This window comes from Lepisma saccharinum, chromosome 5 (genome assembly GCF_977018435.1).
Source record: "Lepisma saccharinum chromosome 5, izLepSacc3.1, whole genome shotgun sequence".
In the NCBI taxonomy this organism is placed as follows: Eukaryota; Metazoa; Arthropoda; class Insecta; order Zygentoma; family Lepismatidae; genus Lepisma; species Lepisma saccharinum.
The window spans coordinates 69,752,480-69,780,116 of record NC_139233.1 but is presented as its reverse complement, the minus strand read 5'-3'; the positions used below and the strand labels follow the sequence as shown (position 1 = coordinate 69,780,116).

At 34.8% G+C, this 27,637-nt stretch overlaps 1 protein-coding gene across 2 annotated transcripts in view; it reads right to left on the bottom strand.

Annotated features, from left to right (window-relative positions):
* Window positions 1–13,710: 13,710 nt before the first annotated feature.
* Nop60B (dyskerin pseudouridine synthase 1 Nop60B) overlaps window positions 13,711–27,637 on the bottom strand; it is a 71,349-nt gene continuing 57,422 nt past the window's right edge. For both annotated transcript variants that reach the window (XM_083122631.1, XM_083122632.1), the window contains exons 10-13: window positions 27,446–27,549; window positions 23,496–23,574; window positions 17,049–17,183; window positions 13,711–14,855 (exon numbers count right to left, since the gene is read on the bottom strand). In XM_083122631.1, the coding sequence (XP_082978757.1) occupies window positions 14,790–14,855; window positions 17,049–17,183; window positions 23,496–23,574; window positions 27,446–27,549 (384 nt within the window). In that variant the 3' untranslated portion in view covers window positions 13,711–14,789. The remainder of the gene's footprint in view (window positions 14,856–17,048; window positions 17,184–23,495; window positions 23,575–27,445; window positions 27,550–27,637) is intronic.

The following is a 27,637-nucleotide window of genomic DNA, read 5'->3' as shown; positions in this document are numbered from 1 at the left end:
CACTAATAACATCATATTATCGGACAAACTAAATGTCAGTGGGAACGAATGTGGTGCATGACTGCATAACAGGTTAAAATGTATATCAAGGGCTCATAGCATCAAAACAAGGTCTTCGGTCAGCAAAAGAAAAGCCATTTGTCACGATGTTTACTATACACTCATATTTTGTAGAGAGTAGTATATGAAGGGCTCGGGTGTAAAACATGGTAAGTGACATTTTGGTCATTTTTGAGTTACAATGTGCATTGTGTAGTCCATCGTAAATGGAGTCGAATCGTACTCGAAGTGTTTAGTTTCGTCAACAGATGACAGAGCTAGATGTGTTGAAAGTTATGGTATCTACCAGTTGTTTCATGTAAAGTATGGTAAGTAGCAAAGATGGCGGCAAAACGGCTGTTACTGAATTGCAACGTGTCCCAGAAAGTTTGCAAGTATTGAGGCAACAGCAAAGATGAGAACGAGTTAGAAAGTGTGTATGATTCCCATAATGACCCGGAATATGTATCACTGACTAAGAATGAGGAGAATGAAGAGGTTGCCAATCAAAAATGCCACGTACATTCTATTTCATGTAAAACGTGGGATGTACTGTTTACATGCAGCAGTGCTCATAATGGCAGTTTCGAATTAAATTTTACTCTCGTACCTGGATGTGAATTGCGATCTAGTAGAGAAGCACATACTTTTCTTCTACTAGATATAAATAACTGTAGTCACATAGAAATTTGTTTGATTTTTAATTGGGTATGCACATTTAAGGTTGCATTAAGATACCATGCCTTACAAGCAACGTCAAAAATGTATTACACTTAAGAAATACGTAATTTGATCTGAATCATATCAATTATTTTGAACAGTTTAGTTTTTTTATAAAATATTTCTTTCATAAATCTGTAATGCGCATTTTAAGTTATAATATTTTTATGGTGGATCTAATAACGTATTTGTAATTTAATGAACTTTCGTATTTATGATATGTGCGACTTTGATGAAAGCAAATTATTTTACTGTTGATATTGCAAATATGTCTTCTTCTTGGTTCGAAATTATAACTATTTTAATCCATCAGAGCTAATTATCAGTGAAAACTATTAAAAACTTAAGCCCTGTGTACATTTAAAATCATTTAAAGTCATAATTGTGTCTTCATTGATTTGCTTTATTTTACTTTGCATCTTGTGTCACTTTTGGCTTATTTGCGAAGATGGAGATCAGTGATAATATGATGAATAAGCACTCAATAACATCAATGCCCAGGCGAGGATTCGAACCTGGGACCTCTGGCATTGTAGCGCGATTTTCTAACCACTCTGTCATGGGGCTGGTAATTGTTATCTTGAATATAGAGATTTAAACTAGGGATGGCCTTTTCGAAAAAATTGTTTTTCGATTTTCGAAAATGAAATTTTTCGATTTTTTGAAGAAAAAAAGTTTTTTAAAAAATTTCATTTTTCGAAGAAAAAAAGTTTTTTTTAAAAAAAAATCGTAGGTCAGGTTATTGTTTATTGAATAGAATTATTATTATTAAAGACTTTCATTTTTGTGTTACAAATTGTTATGGTTGCTATAAAAAGTTTGTCAAAATATTATTGAACTTACAACACAAGTTAGCTTGAGCAAAGCGGTATCTGATCACTCATTTTGATAATATCGTTGCATGTAAAGCATGGTAACTACAACAATTCCTTGAACAACCCTCAAACAAATCGCATGTAGCACCACCGAAAGAAAATATTCGGATGAAATATCATGTTTGTATGATAGTAAACATATTTGCTGTAAATAATTTAGAAATTTGTTTTAATTTGTAAATCAATTTTTTTTTTAAACATAAACTTTCAATATCTCGAAACCTGCATTTTGTCACTTACCATGTTTTACACCCAAACCCTTCATATAATGTAATAATTATGAGGTTGGTTTAACAAGAATTTTTGAGAAACTCAAGTTGTCTAGGTTTTTACTTTGCACCGGACCTCGCATTTCCTACCACCACCCTGGTTTCAGCAGTGTTGCTTAGACATTATGAATGATACTGGCTTAAGTTGAAGGGAGAATATAAACAGACACCATGAATTGATAGTTTTGAAGCACGAGTGTCAATAGAAAAGGTGAACTTGCCACATTTATATATTTTTTTTAATGGAATCTAATTCCCAAGAATGTTACTTTCATAAGATGAAACTAACGAAGTACAAAATGTCCATTTTAGTGGACATCAACAAGAGTGATCTGAAAATTTCATATAATGCATAGCACAAACTGGTAACACGTTTTGATACAAAGATTTTTTTAATACATATTTCTTTGTAGTCAAATAGAATGACAATTGAATACTTACCTGAAGACTTGGTTTAGAAAATATTTTTTATTGTAATAGTTTATCCATGTTGTAATACTGCATGTTAAACATCATCATATATTGTAATATAACTTTCAAGGTTCACATATTAATTTCTGAATTACATGGAAAAAGTAAATTTTCTTATAATTAATCTATAGCAAAGTTGTCCATAAAAGATGCATGTCACCAAATTGTTAGCCATTAGTGATGAAGCAGAAAATTTGACAGTTTTCATGTATTTGCCAATACCTTTAATGAATGGTTTCCAGTAGGCACTATTTATGTTGTGTATTTAAATATCTTTACATTTCTAGTAATAGAAACAGTTTTTGGTCATTTATGGAGAAGAGCAAAGTTAAGCAATTTGAAATCATTACAACGAAAGAGATTAAAAAGAACAATATTTCTTAGGTATTTTTCTTGTAGTACAACACTTTCTTCTTTACACTTGACAAAACTATACCAAGATGCCCTCTGTAATCATGATTTTGAAAGTCAGAAATTGAATATCAGAATTGCTTTATCTAAATTTTGGATTCTAACAATGAACCACTTTCAGCAGATACTCTTTGCAAATCAAAAGTAGTACACATAAGATAATTATTTAATCACAAAATTCATTCCTTCCAACAATTCTCGTCAAATAATGAAAATTAATAATTTCTAGGCAGGCATGTATCTAAAAATATGTTATAAGTCTGAACACCCCCCCCCCCCCTCCAAATACATCCTTGTTTCTCGGATATTCAAGATTCTGGAAGAGTATCAGCAATTAAATTATGACAATACCTATGCACAGTGGCATCGATTGGGTTCCAAAACTGGATCGGGGTAAGGACAGTTTATTTTCTCTTTGTAGATAAGGTTTAGCATAGTGCAGGGAGAAAAGTGGGGGACTGCCTCCCCTTAATCACCACCACTGCCTATATATATTAACATCAATATTGACTCTGCCCTAGTGTTATCCAACATCAATATTGACTCTGCCCTAGTGTTATCCTATGTGGCACCATTTCATTATATTCATTGCGAGAGGTTTGAGAATGGAAACAATACAAGTAAATATCCTCCAAACACCACCACTATGAAACAATCAATTCTCTGCCAGCGCATAGACTGCATATTAAGTGATTGAAAACAATGGACAATATGTGTGCATGCATCTTTAGGCACATCTACACGATTAATTTCCTACTTTAAGAGGATATTATTTGTTCATCAATATTTTTCAATAACATTACAGTATAGTTGTCATTGAAAAAGAAATATAACCACCGTCGTCTAATACTGATTACAAAAGTTGTTATTTCACATGTATATACATCATGACTAGCTTTAGAACCATCCACTCACTTGAGCCTCATCATGTGATCTAAATACCCTGCCACTGTAAATAACGTTTATTTGTGTATGAAATTGCTTGCGATCTCGTGGAAATATGTTATTAATGTGTCACAAACTCGTGAACTTATGTTTGTGTTAGGTTATATTCTATGCGTGTATGTACATATGTATGAAAAGTTTATTTGTATTTAAAATATTTTCTAACACTCATGTTAGTCATGCAATAATTTCAAATTTCCACCAAATACTAGTTGTTTAGAAGTCTATTTTTGTGTTCTTTTCACTTGGGTCATGACATGCATCATGTTTTGTTTTCATAAATATATCGATTCACTGTTACTTAGCTGGAAAATAAAAACACCAAAAATATTCATCTTTCATAACTGTAAAACAGAACTGCAATAACACCACTTCTTATTGAGACTTTTATGTTCATGGAATGTTTATAAATCAGATTGTAACCAAAACGTGATATTAAGTTTCCAAACATGTTTGTGTTTATATGTTAAGTAGGTGTGCATGTTTAGTTTTTGAGACCACCATGAACTTAATTGATTCAACATGTGTAATCACAAATGTAGCAATTATTAGGATCTTGTAATTCCTTACTGCTATCCCACTGTTCTAAGTTAAAATTTAGACATAATGTTGTTGTTGACAACTAAAATACATATTTTCCATCCATCACATTTTTTCAAAGCACAAAGGTAATTTGAAAACCTAGGGCTGAAGTGATGCACAATTATCAGCCAATACTACACTAGTGATATCGGCATTGGAACGTATTGGAATTTATTTAGTCAATATTTTGTCCAGCATTTTGGTCTTTTGTATAGTCCTCTAAAATTAAAAAAATGCATCGTGACACTTTTGCAGACCAGTAATCATACTAGTAATTACACAAAATTCAAAGATTTTCATTTATTTTTCACCAGTATCGTGGCGGAAATTCATTTTGCGATTACATAAAAAGTATTCTAATATTCTGATAAAACTCCATATTTTAAATAGAATAGTAGGAACTGTAGCTTTCCTGGCAATGTAATTTGAACAAGTGTTTTAACGCCAATTTAACCTGGCTGGTAACACGAGAACACTTGCTTGTATAAAATCTAACAGGTAAATTGATGCATTATAATTGGAGTGGAATATTTACACAATAATACAGGGTGTTCCATTCAAACATCCCACATTTCAATTCATCATTGCTAAAAGGTTATGAAACATAATGGAATGCAACAGATTGTTTATGTTTACACTTCCAGTCACCAAAAACTTCGCACACCATGCCTAATGGTTTTCCCCTCCATATTCTCTCCAGTAATTTATTTGCACTGTAATGATTGATTTGGTCTCTGCATACCAGAATACAGATTGTACGTGCTGCTGCGGAATCACCATTGTGGTGCTGCATAGTGAGAGAATGGTGAACATCAAGGTCATGCAATAAAATTCTTTGAGTTTCTCTTTTGTCTAGTACCACTCACATTCCATTGTGTTTCATAACCTTTTAGCAATGATCAATTGAAATGTGGGAGGTTTGAACGGAACATGCTGTATTACTGTAACCAATATTTTGAACAACTTCCAAGTGTCAGTTTTGATATTGTTGGGAATTGGTATGGATATTGGTCCAGCCCTAGAAAACACCTATCACAATCATATCATTTGAAATCATGAATATAAAAAAAACAACTGTCTAAAATGTGCAATACAAAAATACACTGCCAATAATCCATGAAATATCTTTTCTTCTTCCATCAGTCACAAAGGAAGTGTACAAAGTAAATTTTTAAAATTTAGGAGTTTGCATGTTAAAAGAATCAATGTTTATTGTGTCATTATTTTTTTATGATATATATTTATTTATAATTACTGGTGTCTGCATCTAGTTTTTACATCAGCATATGCTTCAAAAGCAGGTATTTATATTTCTTTGTGTAAAATAGAGAACTAATTAAGCATATTGTTATCACTAGGTAGATGTCTAGTGTTTAAACTTAAGTATCATAACCATCACTTTAAAGGTTATAAAAGGACTTTATTATTGTTTTGTAGATGTTTGTCTATTACAGGTGTCAGTGTTTTCTAGTTATATAATTTGTTGGAAATATACGAAATGTGCAAAAGCATAGGTTGTTTTCCTGTTTATACCCATATGGTTCTTCAATAATGGTAACTGCTTTTGCTATGAAGGTTCAGCCAATATCAGTTGTAATGTTTAGGTTCAAATTTAAACTTTGATAATAGATTATTTATGTGAATCTGAATTAAATGGTATATAGTGTGTGCACAAAGTCTCTATACTCTTACAGACATTATCATCACAAAGGTGGAACTTACCTCTTATGTATCCAAAATACACACGTGTCTCACTTCGTGGTCTCTGCGTACCTGAATGCACCACCAAGGGGGTCAATTCTGGAAGGCTGCACGCACTGAGTTTTTGAGTTCATTGTTGGTTAAATAACGGCACTTCAGCACCACCTCCTTGATGAAACCCCAGAGTACGTTATCTGGTGTCATTAGATCTGGGCTTCTTGGAGGCCACAGAAGAGGAGTTTGGCAATTGTTTGATCCAGCAGTTCCTAAAGACTGCATTCAGTGTCGAACAGCCAATGCGAAGGGGGCTGGTGCCTCATCATGATGAAACCGAACACTGTTCAGGATTCCAGTGTCTCACACTTGTGGAATGACCCAGTACTTTATCATTTTACTGATTCTTCAACAGCCCAGATCATGACATGAGGGGAGGGGGGGGGGGGAGTTGGTACTCAATAAAGAAATGTGGATTTTCTGCAGAAAATTCATCTGTGAACATGTTTCCGAGCCACTTTTGGAAATTGCTGCAGCATCCACACATCTGTCCATATCGGCATCCGTTAATTCTTAACTTTCAATGGATGCCAAAATTTCACTTGCAAGTCCAATTTAACGTGTTTCCACATAGTTGATTCTGGTATTCCACACTGTCCGTTGTAACAGCCTTCCTTTCCATTGCAACTTTTTTGGTGCTGCCTTCTCAAACCATGCAATGTCGTCCATGGCATTTACTTCAACCTACAGTCTGCATCCAAAATATTGAGCCCTCTGTTTACATGCTTGTAAAATTGTACACCATGAGAAGGAAAAAAAAAGTCAATATACCTTATTGTGGAGTTAGAAGTATCTCCTAATTAAAAGAAAGTAATTTTAACTCTTCTTTATTCAGACAAAAATGTTTGTAAAAGTGAATTTTTCTTATGATTTTATTATAAGTCAAATTCAGTTGTGTGTAACTTCTTATAAACTACTTATAAAAAAAATAAGATTTTTTGTGATTGTAGCTTGTATATGTGAATATATATCACTTGTGGAACACCCACAATGCTTCATTACAATGTTGCCATCTCAGAAATGGTCAGTCCAATGTCAATTCGCTGCATATCAGAATGATGGCCATGGAATAAAAAATATCTATCTCATCTTTGCGTGTTGTATCAATTGAAAAGAATAGACAGATTTTTTTCAACCTTGTTGCTATGAGTGTATGTGGAGCAATGATGTTGCCAACTACACACTCTTTCCACTCAATGTCCAGCCAGCTGCCTAACATGGGAACTGAGGCAAAAGCTTTTGTTACTAACAACGTGCCATGTCCTGTGAAGTGTTCTAGAGATGTTGTAACTGACACTTGATTATAACTGGAGTTGCAGCTGTGAAATAGGCCAAGGTATAAAAGCAATATTTCAAGTGGGATGTAGCTACACATGAAATGTTGAAACTGCTACAACTACTTGACACTATGATTACATGAAATTTGCCAAATTTAGTTGCATTTTTGTTATTGTTCAAAATAATTTTTTAAATATGTTGCTTGGCGTAAAGACACTACATGAACATTTTTTGGACAATTATGCATTGATATCACTGGTATGCACTTTCCTTCAGTTTTCCTTTGTTAAAGTTGCTGCACATCACTGGTGCATTTTCTATACAGAGGATACTGTGAAACAAGAGGTCACAGGTTGAAATGTTTGGTAAGATCTTTCATAAACTTCATTCAACTCTTCTACATCATTTACACTCAATCTAGCTGTATAATTGCACAACGTAAAATGATACTGAGAAAATGACATTCGTATAAAGATTGGATAAAAGCTAGAAATCTGAACAGTAACTACAGTGCAGGAAGAAAATTGCTTTCATTTATAACATGACAAATATTTTAATTCATTATTTTACAATAATGCTCTGGATGACACCAACGGAACGCACTTCCAAGATTCCCACATGCCATACAGCATGCTGTGGAAATCACCTGTGGGAGTATGGGATTGGGTGTGCACAAACCTGCACAAGACCCGGAAAAAAACAGTCTGCGAGGAGGCGCGCCTACAATAATATGCAACACACACGTCAAGTCCAGGTGTTCGACATCGCGCAAGCGAGCTTCACATCACAGTTGTGCACAGGCATCGATGCCTGCCAGGGTTTTCTATTACCCGGGTCTTAAGAAGACCCGTGAGACTCGATGTAGTTCTTGCAGGTAGACGCGAGCACTACTGTCAGTGTTGCCAACTGCCTTTATATTTCACTATGCATGGAAATATTTGATTTTCTGCTACGCGCAGGTGCCTCGAGTTTGTATAACCATTGGCGTAGCAAGGGGTGGGTGAAGTGGGCGACCACCCTGGGCCTCGCGTCCGAGGCTTATACGAAAAACATAATAAATGGAAGCGAGACAGATAGAAAAGGCTAATTTTTGTGGGCAATAAAATTAAAACCTTTTTTTTTTAATCTGACTTTATATTCTAGTTTAGCGTTATAATTTGAATGAATACGTCAAATCAGAGGCAGGCGGGAGCCCAAGCCTAAGGGGCCGCCGAAAAGGCAAAATAATTCTCATTTCTCATGTGAAACATTAACGCAAAAATTGCTTGGGACATTTTTATCCATTTATTTTATTCTTGAATAAAAAGTGCTTTGTCTTGGCTTTTCTTCTGTCTCGTGACCTCGCATAGCCTACCTGTTTTTAATATGTTAATATTAAAGCACCTCAAACTGCCATGGGACAAAGTATGGGGCATTTAATGCTTCCGGTGTTTTAAACTGAAGAAGGGTATGGATAATATTAGCAGTTCTTCCTTCCTTCCTACAACTTCAGATGCAGCTATTGCCCTCTGTAACAGCATGAAGAAGATTTATCTTCCGAATTTCCTGATCAAGTTCTACGTTTCAGGAATGTGCTTAAATCTGAAATCAAGTGCTTCGGCAAAGTTTCTTCTCCTTGATAGCTCTACACTAGCTTCCAATGTTCTCTGTATCCGTACCGCCTTCTGTTTGTTTCCTACTCTTCAAGTAACAACCATGAAAAAAGAACTATCTTTCTCAAAATTGAAACTTGGGAAAAACTTCTGGAAGGTAGTGTCGAATGGTATGATTCAGCCCAAATTTAGCGAACTCAGTAATCTCACTCTTGAACAAGAAAGTGCAAGATCTAATGTAAAAGTATCATTCTCATTCGCTGCCCAGAAGCCAGCTTTCTGTTAAGCAAGGTGGTTTGATTTAAATCAAAATTTAAATTGGGGAATTCTATTTTTAAAAAAATCACTTTAAATAAAATTACAGAATAATGTACACAAGAAATTTGTAGATATCAGAATCACTTTTTGTGAAAGTATATTAATCTCGTCATCATTTAATGGTGTTTATTATGCTCTAAGAAAGGAAATAAAGGAAACAAAATATATGTACTGATGGGGTGAAGCTCTCACAAAAGTAAATGTAATATGTCATCTGAAAAAAAAAAACCACTTAAATTTCCACTGATTTAAAATTCAATAATTTTTATAAGCAAAAATAGCACATTTTTTAAATAGAATAATATACAAAATACTAATAATGTTAAACCGTAAATAGTGTCATTTTCATTAAACTGTAAATAAATATGGCAGCTGATATTTGGCTATCATATAGAACACTAAAATTTGGCTAAAAAGACTGTAAAAATTATTTTCAGTTAAAAATATAAAGTACTTCCAGAATTTATTATTTTCACTGCAAAAAAGTTACTGAAATTATAATAGTTTCATTAACACACTCAACAAACATTTTCATATTAGGTTCATTATGTTCAGTTCCAGAAACAGAGAAATGCATATTTACATGTAATTTGTTATTTGCTTTAATCAAACTGTTCAAATATTTTACAGGGCCTTTTATCAGAAAAAGCCTTTCTATAAAAAAAAAATATGTGTACGGTGCCAAAAAAGATAGACTTAAATAAAAAATATTAAACATTATAAATAAAAATCATTATTTTTATCCACCCAGCTGTTAAGAGGGGCAGGGGAGGGGATAAGTAATTATTTGTATTTTCTTCATTTGAATACATAAATGTCAAAGAAAGATATGTTGTAATATGTGAAAATTCAGAGGTAGAGCATCGATTTGTGTAATTATTAATGTAAGTGTAGACACAACCAGCCATTCTAAATAATTACATAAATTTCCTGGAAGAATCTGACTGTACTTGAGGGACCCAAATTTGTTTCTTGCGGACGCGTACTTTACAATTTTGTTACGCCACTGCGTCAAATATTTAATATTACAAGATCATGAAGACGTAACAACAAAATGAGATTCACAGTTATTATCATCATCTAAGTCCTAAAATTCAAAGTTACGGTAACTGGTACAATTAAAAAAAGTCAAATTAGCTGTAACAATTGATTACACCAAAGATTTCACACATATGGGGCAAATTACTATCGTTTTAAGATTTGTTGATGTTGAAACCGATTGTGTCAAAGGCTTGTAGGTAGATATTTTGGGCCCCTAAACAGGATTGTGGTTTAGCACACCCCCTCAGACATTTTATGTACATCCTTCGATATTTTCCTCTTAAGCCCTGGTTTGCAACATTTACATCCTACAAATTTTGAAATGAGGGAACAAAGAACGACTCATTACATAATATATAGGTTATTTTTAAAGATTTTTAGTTTTTATTTCTGATTTTTTTTAAAAAAAAAAAGTTTAGCATATTTAAGGATATTTCAGTTGAGTCTTACTGCCTAAAGAACATCTTAAAAACTGTGCTATTACTGCTGCTTTGGTTAATAAAAATTCCAGCAGCGTGTTACTGTAGCTCTGCCAAGTGTCAATTGCTCTGTCGCGTACTATTAAATATAATTTTCGTCAGAAATGTATTATTATTATTATTATTATTATTATTAGGATATTATATAAATATGATAATTTGCTGGCATTTCCTTGATGACTGTGTATCGATTCACATTGATATTTCAAACTTAAAGAACAGATGATGCAGCCTTGAATTCTAATCCCGCCCAGGGCTTTGCGATATGTTGCTACGCCACTGTAGTATAACTAAGATTTTGTAACTTCTCAAATTAGTTTCATTATGATGTCAAAGCGACTACCACATATTTTCCTATTTTTTTTGAAGGTCTTGAAATAGGTTTGAGTCTTGTACATTTTATGTCACTTCTTTTGGTCTTGAAATCGTAAATCTTCCCTCGGGTTTCATTTTTACGTCGTTTGTTTGTTCAAATGTGTAACTAGCATTGCCTGCTTATCAATGCGGTCTGTAGAAATATATAACTAGCAACAACATGAGCGAACAACGATTTGTTGAGAGAGATGACAATATGCAAAACCCTTTATATTGCAAATTCTGATTTCACATTCCATTTTATGGACCATCGTGCCTTAGTGTTGAGGGGTGATATCTTGAGCAACTAATTCGGATATTGAATTGACAAAATTACACCAGAGAAAATCTGTTTAATTGATTGATTAATTTATTTGGTCACTTTATGCACAATAAGGCTAATCGGAACTGAACCTACAGTTTAAAGTGGGATCCGAACCCCTAAGTACCTCCACCGGGTATCGAACCTGGGACACCTTGATTACAAGCTGACTACACTACCACTGCACAATAGAGAAGCACCCCCCAAAAAATGTTTAATGTAGAACAACCACCAGTCACAGAAAGTTCCAACATATTTACGATGGCACTTTTTGCCAAACTTGGTTCATACTCATTTACAGGTGTCAGCAGTGGCGGCAATTAGGGACGGGGCCGAGAGAGGGCAGTTGCCCCCCTTTTTTGCCACCACGCTAACCTTATGTACCAAGGGAGATTAAACTGACCTTGCCCCCCTCCTACTTTTGCACCTTTGACCCCTAGTTTTGGAACCCAATCGCCGCCACTAGGTGTGAGTGATACAAATGTTTTCTACCAAGAAATAAATGTCTGCAATTTAAAATTGATAAAACAGATGAACATTTTTTAAGTGCTCCTGCGTGACTCATGCATCTGGAGACGGTGCAAAACCGGAATGAGCGTTCGCTGAAGATAAGAGAGCTTAGTCTTGCAAGGCCTTCCAGTTACTCTTGGGCTTTCGATGCTTGACAGGTCAAAACTCAGGTCTAAAGTTTTACTCGCCCGCTTGCCAGCCAGGCGGGCCTAGTAAGCAAATTTGCCCAATGTGCAGCTCTCTGTGGGTGTGTATGTCGTGCAGCCATTTACCATATTACGAGTGCAAAATAATAATATCTCTGATCTTATTTGAGTTACACACAGCACAATTATGAATTTGGGTCAAATATATTTTATCAAGAGTTTTTGCAATTATGAATTTCAAGTTTGCATGTTTCCCTAATATTTCCAGTTTTAAAGTATCTACTAAAGATTTGCATTCAATTTTTTCCATAGAGGTGCAAAAATAATCAGACTTCAAGTACACAAAATCTCGATAACATATTATATCTACAGTGAAGCTTCCCAATGAGGTAATTTGACTTTTTCTCTCATGTGGAGTACAATTTTGCAAGCTTTCTCCCTCACGTGGAGTACAATTTCACAAGCATGTAAACTGAGGGATCAATATTCTTTACAAGGACAGTAGATTTCACTGTTGCCATCTATGTTAATAGCCATAATACTCTTTCAACGACTGCTGCTAATTAGCGATTAGCCATAATTTTATTTTTCCACCAGCATAAAAAACGATGGGAAAGTCCCACATATCAGTCACTAAGGGTAAACATACATCTTGAATTTAATAAAACAAATCACTAATCTTCCTTCTCTGCCTTTTGATCTAACTCAGTACAGTACAACCTCGACTTTACATTTTTCAGGGATTAGAGTTAAAGAACTTAAAATTAGAGGAAATGTAAAATCCAGGACCCTACAGGCTGAATGTATAATGAGGGAAAACGTGAAATTGGGGCTCCACTGTATGTACTCAGGGAAATACACACCATTCTTCAACCTGGCAATGATGTCAAGCACTCCTACATGAACATCCTGCCACTGGCTTCTCTTTAGATCTGCCCAGCTTGAGGTTTGGATGCAACCTTTTGCCTACACACTGAAAATGTAGTCTTACAATGAAATATGTTAACTTTTTAAAGTTCCTTCATTTTTCAGACCCTTCCAGCTCTCTACGTCTTGTGTATTTGTCCATATTTTAACCCTGCAATTAAATATAGTAAACTTACCTCCCCAAATATAAGATTTTAATCCACACTTTTTATCTATTAGAACAACACATTTCATCATAGTGTGAGCATCTAATTTTAAACAACATATGGAACTCCTGCAGGTGGAAGCCAATACCATATGGCAGTGAAATGTGCATATTATCCTCTGGACATTGTCATGTTGCTGTTTTACACAACTAAAAAATATGTTCTTAAAGGCAGTTCAACATCTGAACCGTTTAAGCTAAGTATAAACAGCCATTTCAGGACAACTGTATATTTCAAAACACATGATTGCACACACCTTCAACAAACTTGATGGTTTTTCTTTACTTGTGGTTGTGTACATTTTTTACTTCCAGTAATTAAAAGGTGCTATCTCTGACAAAATTGCCAGAGATTGAAAATATATCTTTACATATTTTGTAACACTCCATGAGTCAAAGACTGTCTTACAGAATTTATAACTTTACAGTAATGACAAAAATAAAAATTGCACACAAAAACAAAAAATATCGTAAATTTGACACTTGTCTCATGCACATGTATTAAAAAAAGTACTACGTAACAAAAGCCAACTTTCTGTTGTTCTTGAATTCTTTACAGAATCAAAATGCACTTTTGGTAAGACCTCCTCTTTGGAAATAGTAAAGTCGTATATTAATTTTAACTCCCTTACAAACTGATTCATGCAGTTTTTATTAGTATCAAATTCCTTTTCGTCTGAGGTAAAAAGTTCTTTGTCTCTAAATATTACTGAATACCTGTTCACTACAAGTTTCCTTCATGTGAATGCGGAGTCTATCACGTACAGTTATCCAAGGAGGAACAACCTCAAAACAGTTTAGTTTTGCATTTCAACTCTTTTCTACACAAATTTATTACCTTACTTTATATTTGTACAACTATATTTAATAATTCAAGTTGTATTGATTAACAATTTACTGCAGGGAATGTATAGTAAACATGAGATGTTTGCGAGACAAAACACAATAAAAGATATCACATTTTGAATACATAAAAAAGTAAGAAACTATTTCATGCCTTCGGTCATTTCTGACCCATGAATAAAAATTAAGTTGCAAAACTTAGCACACCTTTCTTTATAAAATTGTTAACAAAACAGCTACACATAGCCTCAATGACTGGGGCGAAATAAACATATCTATAAATGAGCCAATCTGCATGTAAAGTTCACCACACTTTATGTTTTCACAGGAAAAACAATGTCAGGAGGAGAAAAAAACGTTATCTGGTGTATAACAGAATTGGCACTTCAGGAAATTAATTGAAAGTATAAAAAGCACTGTGAATATTCTGTAAACATAATGAAAAACTGTATTTTGGCAGAGCTAATTACATTCATACAAAGAGCATTCTTTCTTTCATTTTCTCAATGAATATGACAGGTTGATTGCGTATGTATACATATGTGACACTTGTTCCCCTAACACACCACTATTTCATACAAGCAGCTGTAAAAAAAAAAGGAAGAGGATTCTCTTACTATACAGTGCAAAAATGACCAGATTAGTAAATACAAGTCAGACTCAGGAATTCATACACAAAAAATAGGATGTGGTGGTGGCGATGATAATTAACTGTCACTTTCTTCTTCTTTTTCCTTCTTTTTCTTCTTCTTCTTTTCCTTCTCGGGGGTTCCCTGAGATTGAAAAGAATGTAACAACTAATTTAATACCTTTTATTCTTGCTACAGAATAAACAATTCTCATTTTTTACATATTCATTTCAGCTAAGGGAACGTACGTATATAGTGCACATATATTTTTATACTATCAAAATATGCAAGGTGACTGAACACAAGCTGCAGAACTATACTAAATTATGTGTTTCGGATCACAATGTAAGAGTAAATTGATCTTTCTGATGATTAGCAAAAAAATAATGCGTCTTTAAATTAGCCAGGTTATGTTATTCTAGCTTCCCTGCAAATGATGATTTGATTCAAAGTATTACCAGCCGTTTGTGAGAGATTTGTGTGCAATTAGAACAATAGGTAACAAGTTCATTTCTTCAGAGAAATATTAATTGGCACATCAGGGTGTCTACCATTTAAAAAAAAAAAAAACACCTGACTTTTCCAGGCCAAGAACCAAAATTTTCCACACCAAATCATAAAGGCAATTAGTACATGAACATGTCTGGAAGAAGAACACAATATTTTAGTTAACACGTTGACTGCCAAGGCCAGATTGTCTGAATGACATTGTGGGGCCAAGTAAAAGCAATTTGTGAAAATGGATCAAGTTGGTGTCATTAGATCTGTGAGGCACAAGAAATTTCAAAATAATCCAAAAAACCATAGAAAATTCAATTTAAATTTCAGACCCAGTTTTGGGTACCGTGGCCTGGAGAAGAGAATTTTGATCAGAGGGCCCATTTCTGTGTCTCACTTTTTTTTTGTAAACGACTTTGTTTCTTCAAATAACGAACTTCAATCACTTGAACTGTCAAGCTCGTCCAGTGTTGGATGCATATTTTCTGTTTCTTGTTCATACATCATCAACAGAACATACAACAACAGAAGTGCTTTTTCCATAAATATTGTACGAAATGCAATCTACACGTTCAATCACACTGCATATAGTCTTATTTTCTTCTCCTTTATTTTTCTCCTTCTTTGTTTAATTCTTGCCTGAAATACAACAAATGTCAAACAACGATGCATTAAAAAATGCATCAATTGTTGTATTAAACATCAACAAAATAACGTCATCATAAATAATCACAGAACACTAGGTTTATTACTACAATGTTAGGACATTTGTACGCCATTGTTATAATCGCCTGTTGCTATCTAGGGCCAGGCTACGAGTATAGTGTAACATTCTGGAGCCAAAACAATATCTTTGATCAAGTTAGCAAATGACAAGTGAAACCCATATAGGGGTATCGCGGCCTGAAGCAATTGCTGAGGTGAGACACACAAGTGGGTATCACGGCTTCATGAATGATGATACTTGAGACCCACTTTTGGGTCCAATGGCAGTCAACGTGTTAAACATACACTTAGAATATTAACTTCACAATGAGAAGGGGAGATCAGTAGTGAATGGCTGTTTGCTAGTGAGAGGAAAGCAAGTAGACTGATGATGGACAAAGAATTCTTTTATATAACAAAACATAACAATTATGATGTAACTAGTACATAATTATGGTACAATTGACTAATATATGTATTAATCCTAAAAACTATCTTCTACCCCCCCACCCCCACCCACACACACTTATTATAGTCAAGTTCTAGAAACATGACCCATTTCCTACATTATAATTTGTCCGCAACAAATAAAATAAATCTTGTTCTTTCTATCTTTGTTCAAAAACCTATTTTTAGTGCACTAGAAAAATCTATTTCTCCAAAATGCAAGGAATTTCCCTGACTTTTCCAGGTTCTCAAAACTGGTAGACACCCTGAACATTCCTTGAAATATTTTTTGGTTAAAAGAGTGCAAATTGTTTTTCATCACTTGTGAACAATTGTGCAATAAAAAATATAAAGCTTACTCGAAAAAAATTTAGTTAGCATAGCTTAACGTAGAATTGAATAAGCTAAATTTTGATGTAACTTGTTTTTATGTAGGTCTATTGGTTAATTGGAGTCCAAACTCTAGTATCTATAATTTTTAATCAGACAACAGTACCAGTTCATTTCATCCCCTGAAAAATACCACCATAAGAAAGCTCGAAAATACAAACTAATGTTATTCCTGATGTGAAGAACTAAATGGGGTAGGGTGCAAGTAAATTTTACAAATCCAAAAAATAGATTTAAAAAAAATCACAGTAATATTCACATTTCTGTCGGTAAAGGAAAATGTAAAGCAATACTTACATTTGCAATGCTGTCATCATGTTCTTTTGACTTCTTCTTTTTCTTCTTTTTCTTCTTAGTTTCAGAAACAGGAGTAGTAACGGCTTTGGCGGCACCCTCCCCACTTGATTCATCGCTTTCTGCACCAAATTTTCTCTGGAATCACAAAATAAACAACATTTAAAATTTAAGTATATATTTCTCTATCACCTATAACTAGAGGCATGTATATTTCGTTTTTGACGAAAACACGAAATGTGAGATAACTAGGGGCATGCGTATTTCGTTTTTGACGAAAAAACGAAATTTGAATAAAACACATTGTAGTGTTAATTTTTCATGTTTTTGAAAGGTGTGAGATGCATTTTGTGACCATGTTTTGTCACGAAATAATGCGAAATGAACTGCAAAAAGCGAAATTAACTCTTAAACACGAAATTTACCATTTATATACCGACGTAACACTTTCTGAAGTCTGAAGTATCCTGAGAGTTATGCAATTCCCGGAAAATTGATTAATTCTGCTGTTAATATTTATTGGAGAAGCAAAAATGGACTCCTTTACACAGAAAAAAACTTATTACTCTTATAACTACATAAATGTGCTATTAGAAGTGAAATGTTAATTCTGTGGAATAAGTGTAGTTTTTAAATCAAATTTAGGATTATATTCACAATTTTAAAACCAAAATGGATTTTTATATACCACTTTTGATCCAATTTTTCACCGCTATAACACCGCTATTTCATTTTATTTACCGCTTTTGAACCCGAAATTGACTCAGTTTTTGTACCGAAATTTTGCTTTTTTATTTACCAAAAATATGTGCCTCTAGAGATAACACATAGTAATGCTAATTTTTCAGGTTTCTGAAAAATGTAAGTTGCATTTTCATACCCTGTTTTGTCATGAAATGATGCGAAATGAACTGCAAAATGCAAAATAGACTCAAACACGAAATTCACCGTTTATATAGGGGCTATCCACGAGTAAACAAAAACATATCGAACGGCACAATCGATTGTGGAACTGTAGCACAGCAACTTCCAGTTCACGGCAGCCAGGTAATTCAAGTGCGTACTTGTGGTCTTTCTTCTTGTTTTGTATATCGGATGAAATGGATCATATACAAGCACTCGATGAGGAGGAGAAGAAGAGATATCTGGGCAAAGTAGAGACCTTTCCATATCAATTGGATGAGCAACTAGAAAGTAATACGGCATTATTCCAGGATGAGATCCTATGGCTGACCGTTGTTGCATTTGGAGATATTTATAGCCTACATATTTAATAGAAAGTAATTTTTTTTACACAGCAAGAGCGCTTTAAGCATGAAAATCTTTGGATGCATACATTTATGTTTTAAGTGAAAAAATGCAAGATGTACAAACATATAAAAAGCAGAAAAGGGAACTTTTTTCTTCTTTCTTCAGTCAGGGCGAGTCAAGAGGGATGCGGCAATGCACACTTGCTGGTTTCGTTCCCGTTTGAATGCAGAAATACAAAACGCTCATTAAGTCAATTACCTGCTATTTGTGTTAAGCATGACGAAGATGAAAAATAAACTGGAAAAAATAATGATGGGACAAACACAATGACACACCATTGCCTGACCAGTGTTCAAATCTAGGATCTATTCTCTATCAATTTGCCTGACCAGTGTTCAAACCGAGGACCTATTCTCTATCAATTTGCCTGACCAGTGTTCAAACCTAGGATCTATTCTCTATCAATGTTGAAGAGATTTCCATTGCAAAAAAACAAAATTAATAATAGTACCTGCACTTTGTTTTCTGGTTACACCAAAAATTATTTTTCTAGTTACACAAAAAAAAATATTTTTTTCTGCTTACACAAAAATTTAATACAGTTCGTGTATTCTTCAAGAACATAACATGTAATCTGACTATGACCGAGCATCTTTTGAAAGGAAAAGTAATATTTTTGCTCAAAACAGAGAGGAAATCGAGATTTGAATGATTTCTCTTTTACCTTTAATGAAAAGGAAGGGGTGTGGGGTGCAAAATTTTTGGTCCGGACGGAATCAGGACGAGGTATTTTGTTCAAAACAGGAAAAATAATATTATTTCCCAACTAAATTGGGAGATTATAGGGGCAGAAAATATTCAAAATGCCCGACACTAAAAAATGTTAATTATACACACAATTTCACCCTCAGGTGATGATTTATTTTGCATTTTTGGAATAAAAACTGCTAATTTTAATACATTTCGGACATTTAGTCTACAAAAAAATTAAACTACTTTTAAACTTTATTATTTAGATTTTCTGAAGTCTGGACTAGAACGGAATATTTTTCAGATCCAGACTTTTTGGATTCCTGCACATGCGTTGTCATTACTGCAGTCTACTCCTGCTAATGGGCTTCCAATTTTCATGCCTGACAGCTTGAATGCAATAATTTTGGCACCCTAGATCTCGAGGAAATGGATGAAGAGAGATCTGTGAAACATTATTTAGCCCTGATCGTAGTTTACATCCTCCTCGTACACACCCATTCATTTCTTTGATACATGACACAATCTCAGTTCCCTTTAGTGGCATGTTGCGAGGCTACGAACCGGAAGTAGTTGTGCTACAAGTATGGCATCCGCGCGAAAATTGATATTCTGGTTATGATTTACCGGTAATGTGTTATTAGAAGGGATATGTTTCTTTTGTGTCATAGTGGTTTTTAAATCAAATTTGGGATTATGTTCACATTTTTAGAACCAAAATGTCATTTCATATGCTGCTTTTTCACCGCTATACCAGCGAAATTTTATTTTATTTACAGCTTTTGAACCCAAAATTGACTCGGTTTTGTACCGAAATTTTGCTTTTTTATTTACCAAAAATATGTGCCTCTACCTGTAACAGAGCTCTGGCTCCAATTACAACAGGCATACATAGCTGCAGTGTAATAACTAGGATACACATAAATCAATCTCTCTCTCTCTCTCTCTCTCATTTACTCAAGGTGTAAGGGACATTTTGCAAAGTTTTTGTCAAAAACTAAATGCAGAAATAAATTCAAAACATGAAATTTACACATAGAAATTTTCAGCAAAAAATGCAAGCTCGACCAGGACTCGAACCCGGGTCTCTGGCATACACACCATGCCATTGCTCTAACCACTGAGCTACCGAGCCGGCCTGGCTTACATCTCCTGTGTGTGCCTATTCTACAATTATTAACATCTCTACGCTGGGAGGAACGTCGAAGCCTACTGTATTGCAAAGGTAACAGATCCCGTTGCGGTAGCACTGGCAGAGACGATAGCAAAAAATCAGGCAAGGCCAGGCTGGCTCGGTAGCTCAGTGGTTAGAGCAATGGCATGGTTTGCCAGAGACCCAGGTTCAAGCCTGCATTTTTAGCTGAAAATTTCTACGTAGTACATCTCCCGTGTGTGCCTAAACAGTTCAACAAAACCACACTTTCCTGAGTTTTAATTATCATGGTAAACTTTGCAAACTTCATAAAAACAGATTATTTGTGTGGCAAAATGCTGGATAAAAAAAAAATCTTTCAAATACATAAAAGAAGGTGAATAGTGTGATCATCAGGGTAGCTACGATTTTTTGATTATGGAATTCCCTGACTTTTCCAGGTTTTCCAGACCAGAAATAAAATTTTTCCAGACATGTTTGTTGTCATGATTTTTGCTTTTGAACCTCAAGTTTTTCAATTAAATATGCAGGCATGTTAATTATTATGAATATACACAGTTATTAGCTGAAAATTTACCAAGTGAATAATATAATGCTATTCAATTAAAAAATAAATAACTATTGTGCTTCCCCATTTTCACGAAGTCATTACAATTAAGGTGGTGTAAAAAATCAATAAAAAAACGTGGCATATATCAAAGCTTTACAATGTAACCTGTATACAACCTCAATTAGCCTATATCAATACAAATGAGAAACAACAGAAAATTAGGTTATGTACCTTTAGAAAATATGCAATAAGTTTAATGATTATATTTTTTAATTTATTGAAAATAGTACATATTACGGAAATTCAGAACTTGAATGGGGCCGGTGACCAACCATACACCTAAAAAAATATATACGCGGGCCACACTTTGGAATCAAATATCTCCATTATTTGAGTTTTCCACATGCTGGAACCAATTTTATATTACGGAAAACATCGAAATCTGTCTTTTAAAAGGTAACAGTTCCGAATGTTTTATGATTTTTTTTTTCAAATTTTCCTAGCAGGAAGACTAATTATCATAGAATTTTGGCAATCATTGTGACACGAAATTTGAACCTTCCTTAAAATAATGAGAACTATTTGGATTCGAAAAAAGTTATTTATGTTGAAAAAAAAACTTCAAAATGACCTTACTCAATCATACACGCTTCCCACGGACAAGGTATTCTCCGGTTGACAAGCGACAGTAAGTATCGTAAACTAGTGGGAATGAATGTAGAAATAAATTGGAACCTTAGTAGAGTGCATTCAGGGTCTTTATTTTAATTCTAAGACAACCAAACCTGACATTCCTAACATAACCACAAAAGCATATATTCACAAAATCTTAAGTAATCGCTAAAACTCTGCAGTATGTGTTAACAGATATAAATCAAAATCAAACCATGTAAAAGTTGCATTTGTAGCATGATGAAATCGTAATAAAACAAAAGGAACTTGGGTTCATTTTCACCACTTTTCAGCATAATTTCATTCTACACGCAAACAATACGTAAAATTACTACCGGCATGAAACCAACATTCCTAACCTAACCACGATGTGTGACCAGCTTACGTTTAATTCCTCTATTTTGCACCAGTTTTTAAAAAATAATTCGTTCTACATGCACAAAACACGTGCATATTCGAATAATGACGTCACTGATACTGCATAAAATCACTAATTTCTCGGGTGTAACACATCTCTGCAATGTAAAAACTACGACAACGAGCAAATGAACTAGTTGATCAGGTTGCTTCTGAACGGGTCGCAAACAGACTCAAATTCACAGAACGGGTTCACGGGGGGAACGAAGTAGCAAGTCCCTTTGTTTTTACTCGGCATCCACACCCGTCCAGCTCTTCAAGCTTTATTGCAGATCCAAAACCAATGAACTGTCCGAACAGGTGTGTTCTTGAAGAAAGAAAATTTCCTCACCACACACAAAGCTAAAGGAACATTTTTTCCGAAAGAAATTCTGAGGATGGCTGGTGCGTAGGTTTCGTCTTGAGTAGCTTGTTCTCTAAGGAAAAATCTCACGCCTCTCCAAATTCCGGTCTTGAACAGGTTCACAAAAACGAGTCGCAAAATGAACGGATCCAAGAGTGAATAAATATAGAATTGAAATACGAAGGAACCATAATTTTGTACGTAACAGACTAGAAGTCATAATGACGAGAGAAACAAGTTTCTGAACTGAATCTTTTGGGGGGACTGGAATCACAAGAACCGAATTCGGAAGTGGAAATGAACAGTTCATTCATTTTGTAACTGGTTCTCCTGCAACTCCAAAATGCACGTAAATTCCAGAAAATATGCAAAATTCCCTGACTATTCCCTGACTTTTCCCTGACCAACCAAATTCCCTGACTTTTCCCTGTTTTCCAGGTTTTCCAGTCGCGTAGCAACCCTGGATCATACCTATTACGTAAGAATTATTATTTCATAAATATTAGGGATGGAACCGATTAATCTGTACTCTTATCAGTATCAGCCAATATAGGCATATCGGTGTATCGGTAAAATTACCAATTATTTTACTGATCTGATATATCGATAAATATCTGATAATTTAGTGCAAAATTCTGCCCTTTGGTTGTAATTTATGTGGATAATCTCCATGCCCTACTTTCTAAAAAAGTAAATGTCTAAATATGCAATTTGTTGTAATTTATGTGGATAATCTCCATGCCCTACTTTCTAAAAAAGTAAATGTCTAAATATGCAATTTCTTTTGCACTGCAGTCACCTTGAAACACACATTTATTAAGAAGGTGAATGAACCTTTCAGGTTCTTCAAGGACCATTTCTAATTTTATATCGGATCGGTAGAATATCGGTTATTGGTATCAGTAAATTTTCTATCGGTACTTTATCGGTATCGGCCCATCCCTAATAAATATGAAGTTTTCAAATCAAATTTGGTCCTATTTCCCAAAGAAAGCATTACAATGGCTTTTTATATGCCAAATTTGAGCCCGAACTTCAGCCACTTTTTGCACCAATGGACCAATCATCATTATTATTATTATTATACTACTACTACTTACCACAAAATGACCTCAACACAGCCTTGCAGTATTATACTGATCACTAGAAAAGAAAATATGCCTGTATCGGCCAAGACTAATAGAGAATCAATCTGTCCATCTCAATTGGTAAGTATTAGTAATGGTACTGGCTAAGTCACAATCATAACAGTTCTCAAGACAGCTGTCACCTGTTTTAGTCACAAATTGTATCTTGCAACATCATCTGTATTACCTTTGTACTCTTCTCCAGACTATAGGCATCCGACCTCTCCCTTTGGACTGGTGCTGCCGGGGTTGTCGCTGACGGTACACTATAATAAATACACATATTATTATTCAATTTACCTCTATCTACATACTACTAATATACAAGATCAATGTCATGCAAAATTTTTAATTTGCTGTTTGACATTTCCTTTTTCACACAATTACATAGCGCGAATCTGTATTTAATGCCTGAATCACACAAGGCAAGATTTCATTCTGGATTTTCCAGTTGGACTTGGGACTAGTTGTGTGGTACTGACTCATCTGCTAGTTTTCACCTCACAAGATATTTTGTTACCGTACTTGTTGGTATTATTTTGTTGTTACCACAAGGCATTCCGCAGAGCAAATAAACTAAACAGATGGACGAGAGATTTGAAGAACGTTGTAGGTGAATAGCTATGCTGTTGTTATTAAATAATAAAATTAAAAGTAAAGTATGGGCTAAAATTGGCTCGAAAGAAAATGTGGTCACGAAGGTAAAAGTAAAAGGTAAAGTATTCCCCTGTGCATAGCACCACGCCATGAAGGCGTATAGGGGGTGTGGGGGTAACGCCCCACACTTTCACGAAGGTGTACTCAACAAACGTTTTAACCTTTTGAGACCCAAGGCCTTTTTCACATGTACGCCTCTCTGTCCCGAGCCGATTTTGAGCAAAATGCAGAGTTTCAATTAAATGAGTATAGATCGAAGACTAATTGCCCTAGAGAGATGAGTGATATACCGTTGTACGCGGAATGAACCAGAGATTCAGACTATATGAAATTTATGCAAATTTTGTGTATATGTGGCAGGGGGGAGGGGGCCTAACTCTCAACATTCCAAAATTTCCGAAAAAAAATATTTGGTTCTCCCACCCTCTACCCAAGGAAAAAGTACATGACAGTGTCGACATGCACATGGAAATGATCGCTGACATGTAAGGAACACAAAAATATTTGCATTATTATCATATGACCAATGTAACTTGAGTTGTACCCCCAACAGGAATGGTCGGCACGCCACTGATTCAAGCTTCAAAATGCAGCAGGACCTTGAAATGACTACAGCTCAGAAACTAAATGCCCTAGAGATATGAAAGATATACCGTTGTACACAGAATGAATCACAGATTCAGACGATATATAATTTATGCACATTCGGCGTACATATGGAGGGGGAAAGGTGGCAAATCCCCTCAAAAATACTTTTCTTAAAAAAAATGGTGTCCCCCTGAAAAAATGTCAAAATGCAAAATTTATGCAAATTTGGCGTATATATGGACGGGGAAGGGAGAAAACCCTCAAAACCCAAAAAATGTCCTCGCACTTAGGCACAAAATGACACCTACGCACAACATTCACGGACGAAAAGCTAGAACGCAGTGAAAAATAAGCACCGATTCTGGCAGCTTCTTGAAATTCTATTTTTAGACAATGCAGGGTAACCCGTCACAACTTGTGCTAAAAAAATAAAGGTTTCCTTCAGCGTGCTTCGAAATTCCATTCTCACAACGCAGATTCAGCAACCAATCTTCCCCCTCCCCCCACCCCCACCCCCTCACGGAAAACTTTCATTTTGACATCGGATACTGATAAACAAGCTTCCTTCGAATGCAGATAGCAGGAGGGAGTGAAAAGCATTGCTTTAGACCAACAAAGCCGGTCTTCCTTTGCCGGCAAAAATTTGACGTTGAAAAGAGCCGCAAAAGAGAAGTACCTTTTCCCGCCTTTTCCCCTCCATTTTCATGAAGACAAAAAAAAACGCAAAAAACCATTTCTGTTAAATACATGTGTTAGGAACAATATAAAAAAATAAAATCGAAATTCTAGCCAAAAATAGAAAAGTTATAATGTAAAAACTACGACCTTGACACAGCGTCTCGATCGAGAAGCTTGGGACAGTGAGACGCTTGGGTGGCAAAAGGTTAATGAACTCTGGTATGTATATTCACACATGAGATTCGCAGGATTCATTCACAAAAAAATATTTCGTGTAATTTACATGCTAAAGATACTGGACCAAAATCACAGCTCATAATTTCCTGAAATGAATCGTTTTTGTTTAGTGCTGGTGGATTCAGGGGCTTTAAGAATATCTACATTGAAAGATAACAGGATACTGCTGCTCTTCAGGTTGAAAACATTAGGATGCTCGATATTATTCGAAAGTCGAGTGTATGAGTTTGCATCTGCGTTCAATTACAGATGTGCTCTCTTTTTTAAGTATGCACAGGAAATTATGAAACCCAACACGTAATCAACAGGCATCTATGAAAAATCTGCAATGGACTACATGTAAAGCAAAATGGCCAGTTTTGGCTTGTATTTTACCGTATCATATTACTTAAATATTGTGCATACATTTCAAAACAAACAAACAAAAAAAAAAAACAGCCAACGAACTCAAGTGAAAGACACACTGCTGAAAAAATACATTACGTTCTCACCAATGTCGCAATAAGAACATGTCAAATACAGGGAAACACATGATTCTGTTTTAAACTACATACGTATCTCCTCAACCTCAGATTCTACCGGCACGAAACAATAACCATTTTCTAAAGGAAATCATGAGCTATAAATTTGGTTTAGTGTCTTTAGAATGTAAATCCCACAGTTTGTTACATATTTGCTGTTGTTTGCGTCAGAAACCAACTTTTACTCTAATTCCAAAATTATAGTAAATAATTGGAGCTTTCTAATTCAATTAAGATTTATGGTCACTTTATCAAAAAGAAACCACAATTTATCAAATTTTCTGCTCTTTCATTTTGGTTATCTTCACTTTGTGTTCAATTCACCATTTTTTTTATAGATATTAATATTTCTTAATTTTCAAGGTGAATCTTCGGTGCCATTTTTTCAAGATGGTGGAGAACCTCTAGGTCAGAGTGTGGTATATAGAGGGAGCTAGTTTCATTTCTGTTGCAATTAGTTTCCCAGATGACATTACTAGACTATAAGGTGTTTCACTCAATGTAGAATATACTACCGTGAGATTTTTTTCATTCCTGTTCCCAAAGCCATCCCAAAATGAAATGTACACCAAACAGAGATTACATTTAACTGTATAACATACCTTATTCCAACCAAAATTGATGATGTTTTTTTATGTTCTTGTTGTTGAGTTGGTGTTTAAGTCCACTTTATGCACAGTAAGGCTAATCGGGACTGGACCTACAGTTTAAAGTGGGATCCAAACCACTTGTGCCTCCACCGGGTATCGAACCCGGGACCCCTTGATTACAGGGTGTTTTTTTTTATGTATCCAAGGTCAAAGGTCACATCACGTGACCTTGAAATGAAAATTTGAATATTTTCATGTAATAGAAGAAAAGTTATGAATTTCTTTGTTGACCTTGTAAGCATAAATTTAACACATTTTACAAAGTTGGCAACCCTGCTGTACAAACACTGTGTATCATTGAGGGCTAAAATTTTACACATGTTAGTTACTTCATCTCCTCTACCATCCTACCAAATTTCATGAAAATCTGAGATGGTCAGGTTGGGCGATGATTTGGCATGGAATGACCCATAATTATTATGCAGCGACACTGAATTTTCACGGTGTGAAAATGAAAAATGAATAATTTTTAGGATCCTAATGAAATCTCCAGTGATGTAATAAAGATGATGTTCCAACGGACATTAGAACTATGTTTCTGGCAACTAATGCATTACACTTGGGAAACTTTCAGACCAAAACTATATCGTCACTTGGAAACAAACCTTCCGAAATAGATACAACCTTTTGTGCCAGAGTAACGCAAGGTTTTCCTGGAATTCAAGGTCAGTGGGAACCTTGGCTAATAAAGTTTATCAAGCCTTCATTTACAGTGATAGCTGCAATGAAGCCAACAAACTTTCTGCACTAAAACCATTAAGTATAACATACCAAATTTTTATGATTCATGCCAAAGAATCACATACCTGTAATCAACATAACTTTGCAGCCAATCTCTAGGTGTCTTTTCATTTGCTTTTCCATGTTTGTCAAGAAGGCCTTGCTTCACCAACTGTTTCTTCATGGATGCCTAAAATTACAATTTATATAAGTGTACAATTCTATACATATAAAACAGATAAAGTAAGAGATGCCAGAAAGAAAGTGACTACTTCCAA